The following is a 16524-nucleotide window of genomic DNA, read 5'->3' on the forward strand; positions in this document are numbered from 1 at the left end:
TGATGAACATTTAATCATTATGGAGTGCCTCCAAGTTTATTTTGTCTTCAAGTTTATTTTGTCTGGTATAAAGATAGCTTTACCATCTTTCTCTTCATTAGTATTTGCTCAGTATTATTTTTTACTCTTTACGTTCAAACTTTCTATGTGCTTATATTTTCTGTCTTGTAAACAGCGCATAGCTGTAGCTGGTTTTCTTTATTTTAAATCCAACTTGATAATCTGGCTATTTGATTTATTATAATTGCTCATATATATGGATGTACCTTATATTTGTCTTTCTCTTTTCTTCTTTTGAATTACTTTTTTCCTCGTTACATTTTTGCCTCTACTGGTTTTGAAAATTTACATACTATTTCTATTATTGTGATGTTTGTTCTTGAAATGTTAACATGCATTCTTAATTGAAAAACATCTAAATTACTCCAATGCCTTTACCTTTTCTGCATCACTACAAAGATGTTTAAATGTTTAAAATACTTGCAAAGCTGCCCTCTCCTCTAATCTCTCCTACTCCCTCCCAGCTATCTACCCACCTCAGTCACACCAGCCTCCTTCCTGATCCTTGAACAGGGCATGCACACTCTCACCTTAAAGCTTTCCACTGGCTGGTTCCTCTGAGGAAAACTATGTACCCCAGACACCTGCATGACTCTCTGTCTCCTTTCAAGTGTTTGCTTAATTAGAAAATTTCCCCACCATCTAATTTAAAATTGCATACCTTTTGGGCATTTCCTAGAGGCCCTCATTGCTGTGTTTTTTTTACCATACCAATTATTACCTTTTAGTATACTAAATAACTTATTTATATTCTTCTTTCCCCACTAAAATTTAATCTCCATGAGAAAAGGGATTTTTTTTTTCAATATTTTTTAAACTGCTGTATCCTCAGCTCCTAGAACACTTTCAGGCTCATAGTAGGCCCTTAATAATCATTTGTGAAATGTTCAATGAATCCAGGCCCCAAACCCATATGAGAGCCAATTATTGTCCCTGAACTATTAGGGAACCTTCGCTCCTGCCCCCCTTTTTTTTTTTATCATCACCCAGAGGTATGGCTGAGACAATTTTTACTGATGTCTCTCCCTTTGGAGCATTATTTGTACTGAACTAGTTCACCTTTTCCTGAGTGTGTTTCCTTTCTGTTCCTGGCTTTATGCTATTTCTCTAATCAGGTTCCCCACTGCTCAGAAACCTAGCCCAGATCTCATCTCCACCGTGTCCTGTCTCCTCGTTGTGGACACACGAAGTTCTCATCCTCTTAGGACACCAGTGTCTGTAGATGTCTCCAGGGTATTTGGTGGTTTTAACTTCACTTAATTCCTTGGACTGCACTTAAAGTTTACTCCAGCCCTCAGAGAATTTTTTACACATTTTTGAAGCCTTATTCATTCATTTAAAATATTTTTAAATGTTTTATCTGGTGTTTTTAAATGTCTCTGAATCTCTACCAGTCAAGCTGGGATTCATTTTTCATGATTTGTGAAATATACACAAATATTGAAAAATGAATCCCAGCTTGACTGGTGAAATATACCTGTGCCTTTCACAGGTGAAATATACCTGTGCCTTTCTTCTATAGTCATTTATTTCTTCTCTTTGCTGTTGTCACTTCCATGACCTTCAGAGTCACTGCCACAGCTGGAACTACCACTTGAGCTATTGTGTGGCTGCTTAGGGAAACTATTAAACTGAATTCAAGACAATAATGCATTAGAACACAAGGACTATCTGGTTTATTATTGATGTCTCTCTAACTGAAAACTTTTGTACAATCTTGTACCTATCCTCCAAGTGTGATTCTTCTGGCCTGTACTGGAAACCAAGATGTTAGACAAAGATGAAAAAAACTATATTGAAAGAAAAAGTCTAACTGACAATCTCATGTTTATTTCACTACTGAAACTCAAACTATTGTGGCACAGGCAATCTTGGACTAGTAGCTTGGGAAGATTCCTTAAGGAACACTGAAAGGTGGGAGGAAACTTACATGTAGTTCAAGTTCTTAAGACGACCAGTCTGAACAATGACCATGATCTTTTAGGGATTAGATTATGTGGGGATATTGGTTTCCTATTGCCTCTGTAACAAATCACCACAAATTTAGTGGTTTAAACTAACACATATGTATTATCTCAGTTTCTGTTGGTCAGAAGTCCAGAGCGGCCGAGTTTCTGCTTAGAGTCTCACAGCTGAAAGTAAGGGGTCAGTAGAGCTGTGCTCCTTTCTGGAGGTTTGAGGGGGGAAGCCTTTCCTCACTCTTTAGGTTGTTGGTACCTATTTCCTTGCTGGCTATCAACCAAAGGATGTTCTCAGCTTCTAAGGGCCACCCGCATTCCTTAGCCCTTAGTCCCTCTTCCTCCATCTTCAAAACCAGCACTGGTGGGTCAGGTCCCTCTCAGTCTTCACCTCTCCTTGTGTTCTCTTCTGCTTTTAAGGGCTAATGTGATTAGATTGGGTCCATCAGGTGACCTTAATGGACTTTGGGTCCATCACAGACCCAAAGTCTGTGACCTTAATCACATCAGCAAAGTCTCCTTTGCCGTGTGAGGCCACATATTCACAGGTTGCAAGGATTAAGGTGTAGACATCCTTGGGGGTCCATTTTCTGCCTACTACAGTGAGCAAGAATCCAGATTATAGAAACCAGGAGAAAGTGTATCAATAGTGGAAAGGGAAGTCAGGACCACTAACGTCTAGGTATGAAGGCCACTGATATCCAGAGATATTTTCTGAAGCCCAGAAGTTTCTCCATGAAGACATGCAACAGGACATTAGCAGATATCCACGAATCAGACTCACAGCTGAGGCTCATGCAAGGTGGGATTTGATGTTAATAGAAAGCCCTTAGCCTGATGGCCACTGGTAGTCTTTCAGACACCACTCAAATTTATCCAGGCTGGTGTGCTTTCCCTCTCTGGAATGACAGAAAACTCTTCAAGGAAGAGGAAGCCCTGAGGCACCAGTCTTATCTCCTGCTAAAGCTATCTCTTGGGCTTCCCTTTGAGGTTGGCATTTTCAATCCAATTTTGGGGCTTTCAACCTGTTTAAATTACAGGCCACCAGCAGAATATCTTTTTTAGGTGTTTTCTTTTATCTCTCCTTATAGATTGCCTAGCCATGGTCTGAGTTCATATCTCATTTGTATGCTTTTGCTGAACGTGGCAAGGAAGAATCAGAGCATGCCAACATTTTGATTTTTTCTACCATTTCCTCTAATTATATGCCTTAGTATGCGGTAATATAGATTTACCAAATATTTTGCCACTGGATGGTAATGATCACCAACTCTCCAGACTACAAATGTCTTCCTGGTATCCTTCCTCTCCCACTAGGCCACTTTCACATTACAGGTTGCATTATTTGCAGCACTTAAATTTCTAGATACCAAAATCTCTGTCATATACTAATAAACTTTCCTAAAAACAACAGAAAAATGTGGCTTAACACATGGAAATTTATGTGTCTCATTCAAGAAGTCTAGGAGTAAGGAGGCTCTTTACATCTTTCCATACACTGCCATCCATTGTGTATAGGTCTTAATCTTTGTGGTTAGTACTTCATGGTTCCAGCATGGCTGCTGCACCTTCAGGATTCACATCCACATTCCGGGCAATAAAAAAGAGGCAAGAAACCTAAGGGGTGAAGGATGGAAGGAGGGGCATCCCAACCAAGTTTGCCTTTTTACAGACTCCTGAAACCCCTCTCAGATTTTTGCTTACATCTCTCTTTTGCCATAAATGAGACATAGTTTTAAAAAGAATCTAAGAAGTAAGCATTTTTATCTATTCAGGGTTCAATTTATAAAAGACAAATGGGAGAATAGATATTGGACAGGCAAATAGCAGTGTCTGACAACTATATTGCTATTGTAAAGAATAAAGATATCTGTATATATATACATGCTTACCAAACAAAATTACCACCATATAATGCTAAAGTTGAAAAAGCAAGTTGTAGAGGAACGTGTATATGGTATATGTTGTTAAAAAGAAAAACAATTAACTGCTATATGTATATATATATGTGCATGAAAATATTTTGGGAAGGTTATACACTAAACTGGAATGCAGCTAAAACTACAGTGAAAATTATATTACAGCTAATAAACAGGAATTGCATCTAATAATAATAGCAAACATTTACACAATATCTACTATTCTTCCAAGCACTGTTGTGTTTAACAAACATTAACTAATTTTATCTTCACAATCACTTTATAAGGTTTTACTAATATTACCCTTAATTTACAGATGAGGAAATGGATGCACAAAGAGTTAAATACCTTGTTCAAGGTCACATACCTAATGTTAGAGGTGGAGTTTGAATCCAGGAAGTGTGGTGCAAAGTCTAGGCACTTAACCTTGAAATATATATATAATTTTATAACTTGATAGAATTAAATCAATTACCTCTCCTTAAAACCCACCCCAAAACAGCAGCAGCACTAGCAACAACAGCAAAGCAGAAAGAGTGCACATCAACTCTAAGCAAAACGTGGGCTCTCAGTGAAGATTGTCATCAGTCCTCCCCAGCCATGCCCTTACCTTCAGGTGCTTTTTCATCTCTCTAGAAGACCAGGGTTCTCCCCACACATACTCCCAGCCCAGGAGAGCTACCCAGGATTCCAATCACCAGCTCTATTCTGAATTTCCTCCATGGGCGATGCCCCTATTTTTCCTTCTCTTCCTCTTCTATCTGAACATAGCTGTCCACCCACTTTGGAGTCATGCATTTTTCTTGACAAGTTGATAACTATAAAATAATGAGATAACTGTTTGCCCTAGGGGGCGGAAAAGTTCAAGAGCTGAGAGAAAGAACCCTGTCATTCCCATGTCTGTGGAAATAACTAACATTTATGTGGTTTTAAAGACCTTAAGGAGCTTCCACATACCGTCGCTCATTGAATTCAGTCTTTATGATAACTCTGTGATGGTTTTCATTCCTAGTTTACAGATGAGGAAACTGAGGCTCTGTGAGAATAAGTACTTTTTTTTTTTTTAATCCACCAAGTTCTCTCTGTGAACAGTGGCAGAGGTGATCTTAAGTCTGGTTATCCTTTCCCCAAACTGCAGCAAACTCCTTTTACATAAACTTTCTTGGCCAGGAATTTCCACATATGTTACTCATGAAATCTGTAGCTAGAATAGTGAAAATTTATCATCACTGCTGGAAAAATAAAGCTCGAGGGTAAAAGAAAAAGGTTGGGCAAGGGGAGGTCACTTACATGGTACCGTTTTCATTCACAGTAGCATATTTCAGTTAAAACTATCTAAATGTCCTTTTAGCCTCCATTTCCCTTTAGTTTTGACACAGTCTTTTAGTTTATGCTAACTACTGGAAAATAGTCATTCCTAAAGATTTATTTTTCCTTTTTTCCTAAATACTTAGCTCCTCTGTTGCTTTATCTAGAAATAAAAGATTATTATGGCTGACTGCTGATTTGGGTGATCTATATTGGTCATATTCGTGTGCTACAAGTAGTTTTACGTGTAAAAACATAGTATAACTGAAATGTAAACGTTTTAAAGGTTGAGAAGGATCTTATAAAAACAAAGCTTGTGCCCACAATGCATTGCAGAGAGTTTGTTGGTTTAAGAAATGAGAACAGAACCCTTGTTTAGAGACCGGATGGGAAAATGATTGTTTTCCGGAAACAATCGGAAAATGACCGGAAGTCTTTGTTCCCACAATAAATTTGAGTCAAAAGAACAAACAAAGGTAGCTCTCAAGATTGCTCCACTCTGAATTCTCTAAGCAGGTTTTTATCCCTGAAGGGAGAAGTTTCTGAAGTTGAATATCTTGACTGACATTTTATTTCCACCCCTGTGACCCCCTAACTTGATTTCTAACAAGATATTGAGCAGGATTGGAAAACCTAATTTTTAATTAATAAAATCTGATATTGTACATTTAAAGTGCAGCAACTGGAGAAATCTGTAAAATAAGTTAAATTGATGTAGTAATTGAGTCCTGGAATTGAGAACTAAAAAGAACCTGAGAATGTATTTTTGGAATATTTCTTGGCCAAAGATCAGGAAAGACTCCCTTCTCCTTGCTAGGCCCCCCTTATTTGTAAGGCACAAAATGTTTAGAACTTGGAAAAGCAGACATCGGTTAGAACATTTTTTCAGCAGTGCCCCTTTTATTTTTGAGGTAATATTAAATAATAATTGAATACTATCCATACTGGTTTGAAGTTTCTGTCTGTGAGCTGTTTTATATATCCCAGGATAAGAGAAGCCCCGTCATTCCCCTCTCTGCCCTCTGACTTCCAGCCCCCAACCTTTTAGAAGGAGCAGCCAAAGGTAGGCTCCCAAAGGTCACAAGGTCCACTTGTGAATACAACCTGTTCACTGCATCTCTCCTCGCCAGTGACCTGCCTTTCTCTTTTATATCCAGAAGAGTTCATAATAGTGACGCCTAATTGTAACTCTTCCTGTCGAATTTGGGGTGCTGAGAGACAGGCTTCTTATACCTTCCAATAAAAGTATCATAAATTAGGAAGAACCCCCAAATTCTCATAACACAGATCAGGATATGAAGGCTCCTTACATGATTCTCTTCTTCAATAACTTATGTAGATTATTTCTCTGGCACTGAATGACCTAAGCCTTGTAAAACCATGTGCTGTTAAGTGCTATTGGTCAAATCCTTCTTCTTTCCTGATGAAGGAAGAATAGTTTCCAGGCAAATGACCCAGAAGCATATTCACCTGCAAGTCAGGATTTTCCAAAGGCCAATCTAGTGCACCTTCCAAACTAATGCTGGAATTACCACCACAGTATGCTTCCCGAGGTTTTGATTATGAAGCCTCTGTCGGGACTCCTGAAATGACTGGGCCAGGGACAGAGGAATGCTCACTATTCTTAGTGTCTCTTCACATTCTAGGGGCAGTCTCTTTACATGAACCATTAACTCTGCTATGATAGTATTTCTCCAGTTGTCTTAGCTCTGGGGTCAGCCAAGAGAACATCCTCTCTTTATTTCCACTTCCATAAGTGTGATCTGTGCACTTTTTCCCCCATACAGAGTCTTTCTAAGCCCTTTTGTAAAGCTCTACATCCTTAGGAAGTAGTGTCAGCATTAGAGATGTCTTACACATCAGTTACTAGAATCATATTAGTTTCAAAGGAAATAAAATTACTTCTGCAACTAGAGGCTACAATGAAAATTAAGTTTGTGATGACATCAGGCTTGAAGCAAATCCATTTACACACACACATACACACTGCCCCACTATCTGTCACTGCTCTGATTTCATCTGTGACCTAGTTGTGGCTTCCAAAATTTTACATCACCATGGGGAAGCTCATCCTTGAAGATATTTAGCTTTCTTACATTTTACTTTATATAAAACCTTGGCTACATGTGAGGCTCCCCATTTATCTCAACATCTCCTCAGCACTGTGATTTTTTTAATTAGAAATTTCTGTTTGGCAGCTCAAGTATTCTGAAATAACAAGATATGCATCCCATTGAAGATGAGCTGTGAAAAATCTTAGTTGAAATTTGTTTAACCTACCACTGCCTCACTCATCAGAGATTCTAACTGTGAACTGAAAGACAAATCTCAATCATGTACAGTTGTTTTCATGGAGATTTGTGTACCACCCACTGAGAATGAGGGGCAATTATTTTTAATAATAGAGACAAAATTGGAAGGTGTTCCACTTACTAATTAAAAATCTTCCCTTGACTTAAATGTGTCCAAAAGAAATTCTGAACTATGATTTTATGCATTTTATCTCTAGCTGAAGACCAGGTTTATAACCTAATATAGTAGCAATGGGATATTTTAAAGACTAGACATGTCAATTTTTTTTTTTTTTTGCGGTACGCGGGCCTCTCACTGTTGTGGCCTCTCCCGTTGTGGAGCACAGGCTCCGGACGCGCAGGCTCAGCGGCCATGGCTCACGGGCCCAGCCGCTCCGCGGCATGTGGGATCTTCCCAGACCGGGGCACAAAACCGCGTCCCCTGCCTCAGCAGGTGGACTCTCAACCACTGCGCCACCAGGAAAGCCCTATGTCAAATATTTTTTAACTGACCTGCTAGAAGTATTCATTCTCACACCTCTTCCTTCTCATAGTTTCATAGGATTCCAACCTTAAGGGAAACTTTCACACATCACTTCCCAAGAACACACGTGAAGACACTCTAAGCCTTTTCCCTTGCTAACAATAATCCTGCAGTGGCGTTGTTTGTAATGAAGGAACCAGAAATCTCAACAGAATGCCTCACACATACATGTTTTCATTTAACAGAAAAGATGACCTCACAGGCTGGGTGTTCCACGGCTGAGACCCTAACTCAGGAGAAGGAACATCAGAGAATGATGGCAAAGCGTTCGAAAATCATCAAGGAGCTGTTACAGACAGAAAAAGACTATCTCAATGATCTAGACCTGTGCATTCGAGAAGTGGTTCAGCCCTTGAGAAACAAACAGGTAAATGCAACTTTGAGGGTCCCCCCTGCCGCCACCCATATCCTAAACAGGATCACCAGCACCATGAAATCGGCACTCAAGTGCATCAGGGTACTCTCTGCCACAGCGACGGTGGAGTGATGGGCCTCCTCCCCTGAGGCCCTGGGTGTGAGCTAGCAGAGGCATCCTCAGACTCAGACTTCTGTCAACACAGGGACACCCAGAGTCAAGGAAACTGTATTCTAAACTATGGGGGAAAGGAAACTCAGTTTTTGCCATTTTGAAATTTCAATGTGTTCTTTCTTGGATTCCTGTGGAACTGCTAACAAAATGTGAGCAATGAGTTTTTAGCAGTTTAGGAACAACGCACTTAATTTGATCCAAAGAAGTCAAGGTTTCAGAAGAGAAAAATGTGGGGTTTTTTTTCTCCCCTACATTGAGAGCTCAATTAAACTTATGACTATTAACTAAGTAAAATTCAACACAGAAATTAACCTGAATGTAAGATAAAATTTTCTCTTTGATAGGACTGTCCTCAGACAAAACTTGAGGTGTTTGTAAGTTAATCATTCTCCTCCGTTTTAATCAAGGCCTTTTCAGGGAATTTCTTTCAGGCAATTAGAGTAAAGATACAAGGATGTTTGTGTGTGTATATATATATGGTCACTAGAGTGGTACGTGGTCCTCATATACAATTCAAACAATATACAAAAACCATAAACCATAAACAAAAACATAAAGTAAAAATGATCAGAAATTCCACTACTCAAAGATAATCGCTATTCACATGGTTGGGAACATCCTTTCAGACATCAGTTTGGATACTTACACATATCAACACACACATATATATTTTTACATAAATGTAATCAGAACCACACATGCTACTTTGTAACATACTTGTTTCATTCAGCAGTCTGTTGGGTGTATCTTTTCATGGCCTCTAACACTTTGCAATGGTTTTCTACTGTTACTGATGCAGAGACACACATATTTCGGGTACCGTCACCTTATCTGCATAGAATAAATTCTTAGAAGTGGAATTGCTAGGTCAAAGGATATGCATATTTAGGATTTTGATAAAGATTGCCAACTGACAACCAAAAACTTGATACTGTTCTAATTTTCATTCCCATTAATATTGCTTGAGAGGGTGCTTCTCTGCAGCCTCTTTAAAGCTGAGCATTATTGGTTTTACAAACAACAATGAAGACCAGGTGCCTTCGATTTCTTCTGACAAATACCTTCTTATATATTCATCAGCCATTTCTATTCGTTTAATCCCTATTCATATCCATGTCTGCCCTTTAAAAAAGTTATGGCTTGTCTTTTTCTTACTGTTTTATAAAACCTCTTTTTACATTAGGGATATTCTTTTTCAACCCCGCATGTTGAAGCTAATTTTCTCAGTTTGTCCTTTGCCTTCTAACCTTGATTAAGGTTAAAAAGTCAAAACCTTCTTTATGGTTTATTCGTTTGTTTTTGCCATGTTTAAGTGGTCGGATATATCCAACTTTGTGGATTCTGGGTTTGGCATCGTAACATGTACCCCATGATTATAAAAATATGGTGAGTCAATAGTTCCAGCATCAATTATTCAATCTTTCCCCAGTACTTACAACATCCAGAAGCAAAGTTTATATTTCTTAGCACAAGACTCTTCTCAGAAATAATAGAAAAAGTGTCTGGTCTACAAATCAGGGAAAACCAGTGTAAATCAAGGTGACCTTTGATATAAAAGGTTTTTTTTTCTTTGTTTGGTTTAGGACAATGTATAAAGAAAAGTGACAAAGCAGGCTTGGCATATTTCCTCCTAGGGAGTCATCTTTAGTTTTCTTCCCTCATGACTTTTTATTAGGTACTTACTATTTGTTGGGTCCTGTTCCAAACACTTCATTAGTATTCTGATTTAATCCTCTTGCAGTTCTCAAGTTAGAAGGCTTTCTGAATCTGGAAATTTCTTAGTAATTCTGTAAAAGCAGGAATAACATTCATGGTCATGATAACAATTTGCTCTCAAGTTTCATTGCTAAATATATAAAAATATTTTTGGTGTGTTTTTCATTTAATATAAACTAGCTGCACTGATGCAACCTCTATTCTGGCAGATATCCAGAATAGAGATCTATAATTATTTGAATAATTATTATTCATAATTATTCAAATATTGATTTTAAATGCACGTGGCTTTAAACTCTACCACTATCTACCCTCCCTTATGGTACAGTCCTAACCAGTCACTCCTATCTTTGAAAAAATTTAAACCTAGCTGCATGTCTCCATAACTTCTCTCTCTCTCTACCTAATTTTGCCATCCATTTTTGGTAATTTCAACATTCAGGCAAATGATCGACGCAGCCTCCCAGCCTCTCACTCAGTTATTTGACTGGTTTATATCCAGCGATCTTTCCTCAACCCCATCTCAGCCACTTGTTCCAGGGCCACATCCTACAACCATCATTATCAATAACTTCACACCCTCAGAATCAGAATTCCAGGCTTACCGTTCTCTAACCCCCATGTCCTCTCTTTCAGCTCACTCCCGCTGCTATAGCCGACAATTTCCTGATGCCGCCAGGACTTCCACCCTACTGAGCTCATCACTGCCTTTTCACATGTTCATCAAGCCCACACCTGGTTTAGTTCCCATGGGTCCTTCATTTTAAAAATCACTCCTTGCAGATGAACTCAATTCCCTTTTCGCTCTCTTTCCATTTACTTGCCGGAAAACACCTGCCCTCCATGAAGTTCCATTTTCTGCCTACTTTCTACCTTTATCCATGCAGCTAAACCAATCTCTTAAAATTCATGACCATTTCCTTCAAGTGGGCCTCCCAGTAATGTCTCTGAAAGTATTCTTTCACATCTTTTTCTTGCTCCTCGCATCTCAAACACTCCCTCTTTTCTTTGAACTCTCAGCTAACACACTTTTCCATCATTTCATTGAGAGAATAGACGCAGTAAGAAGGTTCACACACTTCCATCACCAAGTCTACCAAACTACCTGCATCTCTACCCATATAACCTGGCCAGAAAACTTCTCTACTAATGCAGGATTCTATCCCCTCAAGCTTACTCCAGAATTTTAGTCCTGACAGTGTCCTTCTTCTGTCCTGCATAATAGATTTTACTCTCCCTATTGGATCTTTCTCATCATTGTCTATCTTAAAAAACACAAACTCTCTCTTGATCCTAAAAGAGTCATCTATATTCTCTATCTTTATTTCTTTCTCTTTTTAAGTTGAATATGAAGTATTTAATATGTATAAAAGCAAAGGTGATTAAGACATGTTTCAAAATAAGCACAATTTACCAAAATTCTGTCCCTGTGATGAGTTAATGATCAATATAAAAAAGACTACATATATAAGAAAATACCTCCCTTTGAATTCATAATCCATTTTTGTATCAAATGGAATAAGATGTTTATTCAGAATGAAAAGGTTCTCAATTTTACACCATCTACTACACTGGTGCGTTAAACTGGTGTCACCAATATACATGCCATTGCTGAGCTATACTCTTGTGTATGCTCTCTAATTTTTTTGTGTTTTCACTTTTGTTGTCTTTCTTAATTTTTGCTTCCTATGTAACTCTTAGGAGCAATTCTAAGAATTGGTGTTTCAGACCGTGTAAAATAAAATGTTTCCATTATGGTGACATGTCGTTTACTTATTGGGCATGTTTAACTTTGGCTCTCAATACTTTGAATTACCGTTCTCGTAACTCTAACTCAGATTTCCTTTATTATGCTATTGAGATTGCTTATAGCTTCTTGATTTTTCACATCTGGCACTTCCCTTTGTTTAGTTATCTTTCAGTGCTCTCTGCCTTCCTCGTGGAATTTAACTTCAGTTCAGTAATCTGTATGTCCTCTCCACTAATGTAATAGCAATCAGTGGGAGGTTTCTAAGGTCTCATGTCTGATCAACCTTTTCCCCACTTCTTAATGCTTTGAAGCTTTGGTTAAGTAAATAAATGCTCAGGAATTCAGATGATTCTTATAAACATTTATATGCGTGCTGAGGTAGTTAATTTATGCCACCAGTTCGTTAACTTTACCACCTTTTCATTGTTCATTAGGTTTTTCATGTCCTCCTTCCCTCCTAAGCATTTCAGTACCATGGGCTTTGCACACAAGCCACCTGTCATCAGTTAGTGTCAAAATTTAGAAATTAACACATACAGTTTTCATGTTACCATGGAAATGGTCTGCAAACCGTGCTTAGCTAAACCAGAGGCAACATAATTAAATATTTTACATGTACAGGCTAGGCTGGAAGGGACTTTGGGATGTCATCTGATGGATGTCTTTTCTCTTGTTGAGAAGACTGTCTTTTCTGCGTTGTATTTCCTCCATGTCTTCTTTCTACGCAACTGATCCATGTCTTTTCAGTCCCAGAAGAAACAAGTCAGTTTATAAAAGTGAATACAGGAAGAAGGAAGTTGAAAACTGAGAAAAGCACTGCTCTGAGTGAACTTGCATGAATGAATCAGGGTACAAACGAATGTCTGGACCCAGCGCTTGACCAACACCTGTTTTGTGATAATTGTAGTTATAAAACTTGATCTTAATTTCAAGGCTTTTCTATAAACAAAACTTCACCTAACTGAAAGCAAGGTCAAATCCAGCAGTTACATCTTCTTTAGTGACAGCATCGTGAGAGGTTTTGCAAAGAAGGCAAAAATTATCCACAACATTCAGTGTTGAGACATTTGGTGGGAAACTGGTACTATTATTTATTATCCAAATAGGGCTATAGAAGAGACTCTACATTTTTGGCAGTAAGTCAAACTAAATCAAAACCAGAGTAAATTAACCTAACCATGGAAAATAATTTTATGTGTAAGGAAAGGACCAAAAAGTGATTGAAAATAATAGAGAAATTTAAATACATGTTTTTACTTTTCTTAGTTTTTAATTATTGTTTTATTTGTAAAATTCACATAAGACAAAAATACCAAAGATCTCAAGGACACGATAACATCTTATAGCTATTTAGTTTCCTTTCTAGAGGCAAACACCATTACCAGCTTCTTTTTACCCCTCTAAGGGTATTCTATTTATGTATATATATTTGAATACACATTTAGTCAATTTTCATCTATGTAATAAGAAAGTTATATGTATTTATTTTGGATTCACTCATATTTGATCTAATTGTGTGAATTATACTTGACATTTTGCGTTTTCTGAAAAAAGGGCAAATAATTTTGTACTGACAAGAGCTCAATTGGAATTTTCTGTTAAAATTTGGATACCCTTGGGCTTCCCTGGTGGCGCAGTGGTTGAGAGTCCGCCTGCCGATGCAGGGAACACGGGTTTGTGCCCCGGTACGGGAAGATCCCACATGCCGCGGAGCGGCTAGGCCTGTGAGCCATGGCCGCTGAGCCTGCGCGTCCGGAGCCTGTGCTCCGCAACGGGAGACGCCACAACAGTGAGAGGCCCGCGTACCGCAAAAAAAAAAAAATTGGATACCCTTTACGGCAGCAATTTTGTAAGTAATTTTCATTAGAAAAAATATATAGAAGAAAATAATCACCTATAGCTTTACCACTTAGAAATAAGCACTATAAATATCTTGGTTTATTGTCTAGGTATATACAGATATACCCAAATATTTTGTGAAATTGTAATCTTACCATAAATACCCTTATGGAACCTCTTCCCCCTGAGAAATATATTTACATGTTTTATTTTAAGCCATAAATAACAAAAAGTAATTTAAATGGAAAATACTTTATTTTCTTTATTGAGGGCTCATAAATTTGAGGAGAACAATATCAAGCTCTCTCTGTATGCAGAGCCCCTTGATGGAAAATGGTGCCCACAAGTATTATCATGCAAGTCTATGTGTCATGATGGCAACTGTTCTGTGTGATATATGTGACCTATAGTACACCGTATTGACATCCTACCAAAACCCTCTCCCTCAGTGTCCAAAGTGGGTGAGGGGAGGCCTGGAATAGGAGAACATGAAAGACAGGGAATTAGAGAGGACAAAACTTTAACTTGTCCTTTTTTTTTTTTTTTTTTTTCAAAGGGGCAAGGGAGGGAAGGGACCACAGGGCCCAGGGAATCAGTTTCCTGCTCCTGTCCCCTACTTGAGTGAAGTTGCTATAGCTTAAACTATGATATCAACCCTGATAGAGAAGCTTATGTGTGAGGAGAGAACACAGAGCAGATCAAAGTATCTCTGAAGGGGGACAGGGAGAAGGAGGGTGTAAGTACATAATGATAATAAAAATACTGTTCAAATACTGTTCAAATAATGTCATGAAAATCTGTATATAACAGAAAGATGGCCATGGCCCAATTGATGTCCTATGAATTTTAAGCTATAGTTACTACATTTTAGTTTAGTGAATGATTTTTATTTTCCTTAGGAGTTTGCTGTATTTTAAATGGCTCCCTACTCGCCAGAATGAGTCCATTGCTGTCTTATATAAAGGGGACTCTAGCTTCAGCACATGTTCTGGGAATTTCTCAGGCTTCCATTTTCTGCCTTTTCATCTGACGTTCCTGGTTGGACATTCCTGGTGTCTGTCTTGACCCCTCAAATCTGGGTTCTACCTCAATATCCAGGGCCTGGCTGCCTTTCTACCTGAAAGCTGCTCCCAGGAGTTATACAAAGCACAGAGGCTGGGCAGCAGACCCTTTGGACAGCCTGCTTGTCTCACAATTTTAGTTTTGCTCCTTGGATGCACTCTCTGAGATTACTCTTAGTGCTGTCTGAATTGCCTCCTTAATCCCCTCCCCAGCCCAGCTCTCAGACACCCACTTCTCCAAAAGAGGAATTCAGATAATGCAGTGAAATGAAACTTTGCCAATCTCACTGAACAAAGAACAGAATTACAGTCATGATAATTCACTTAAATACAAGATAAAAGAACCAAGGCAGAAGTATTTTATCTAGTAATTATTAAAATATACCCAGCTCTCATTTATAGATAGATAGGTAGATAAATTAGGTTTCTCAAAGCTATTTACTAAAACTTTGCCTGCATAACAAATAGAGGAAATCCTAGGTGAGCAAATATCTATTGTCATAAATCTTTAAGTGTCATAGGACTCCTGTCAAAATTGTCTTCTCTAGCTGTCACCTTCACTAAAAGACTTTTACTGTTGTCAGAAATAATAGTCATTCACTTTTGCTTAATAGGCAACCATGCAATTTTTGCCCTCCTGTTTTTTCTATTACTGTACCCAGCTACTCTTTTTTTTTAAGACTTAGAGCACTTTTAGATTCACAGCAAAGTTGAGGGGAGATGTTCCATATACTCCTTGGCCTCACACAGGTATAACCTCCCCCATTATCAACATCCCCCACCAGAGTGTTAGTTTCGTTACAACTGATGAACCTACATTGACACATTGTTATCACCCAAAGTCCAGAGTTCACATGATGGTTCATTTTTGTGTTGTCTATAGGTTTTGACAAATGTATAATGACACGTCATTATGGTATCGTGGAGGGTATTTTTACTGCCCTAAAAATCCTCTCTTATTCCCAGAATGTCATATAGTTGGAATCACACAGTATGTAGTCTTTTCAGATTGACTTCTTTCACTTAGTAATGTGCATTTATGGTTCTTTCTTGTCTTTTTATGGCTTGATAGCTCATTTCCTTTTAGGGCTGAACAGTATTCCATTGTCTGGATGGACCACAGTTTATTTATCCATTCACCTACTGAAGGGCATCATGGTTGCTCCCAAGCTTTCACAATTATGAATAAAGCTGCTACAAACAACAATGTGCAGGTTTTGTGTGGACATAAGTTTTCATTCCACTTGGGTGAAAACCAAGAAGCATGATTGCTGGATCATATGGTAATATGTTTAGCTTTGTAAGAAACCACCAAATTGTCTTCCAAAGTGGCTGTAATATTTTGCATTCCTGCCAGCAATGAATGAGAGTTTCTGTTGCATCACATCCTCACCAGCATTTGGTGTTGTCAGTGTTCTGGATTTTGGCCATTCTAATAGGTGTGTAATGGTGTCTCATTGCTTTAATTTGCATTTCCCCAGTGACATATGATGTGGAGCATCTTTTCATATGTTTATTTATCATCCGTATATCTTCTCTGGTGAGGTGT

General features: G+C 38.3%; 1 protein-coding gene across 1 annotated transcript in view; it reads left to right on the forward strand.

Annotated features, from left to right (window-relative positions):
• ARHGEF38 (Rho guanine nucleotide exchange factor 38) overlaps window positions 1-16524 on the forward strand; it is a 156625-nt gene that overhangs the window by 30804 nt on the left and 109297 nt on the right. The window contains exon 2 of the mRNA XM_027103425.1: window positions 8266-8447. Within this exon, the coding sequence (XP_026959226.1) occupies window positions 8266-8447 (182 nt within the window). The remainder of the gene's footprint in view (window positions 1-8265; window positions 8448-16524) is intronic.

This window comes from Aethalodelphis obliquidens, unplaced genomic scaffold (assembly GCF_003676395.1).
Source record: "Aethalodelphis obliquidens isolate GAN/ISIS:26980383/991018 unplaced genomic scaffold, ASM367639v1 scaffold6, whole genome shotgun sequence".
NCBI lineage: Eukaryota > Metazoa > Chordata > Mammalia > Artiodactyla > Delphinidae > Aethalodelphis > Aethalodelphis obliquidens.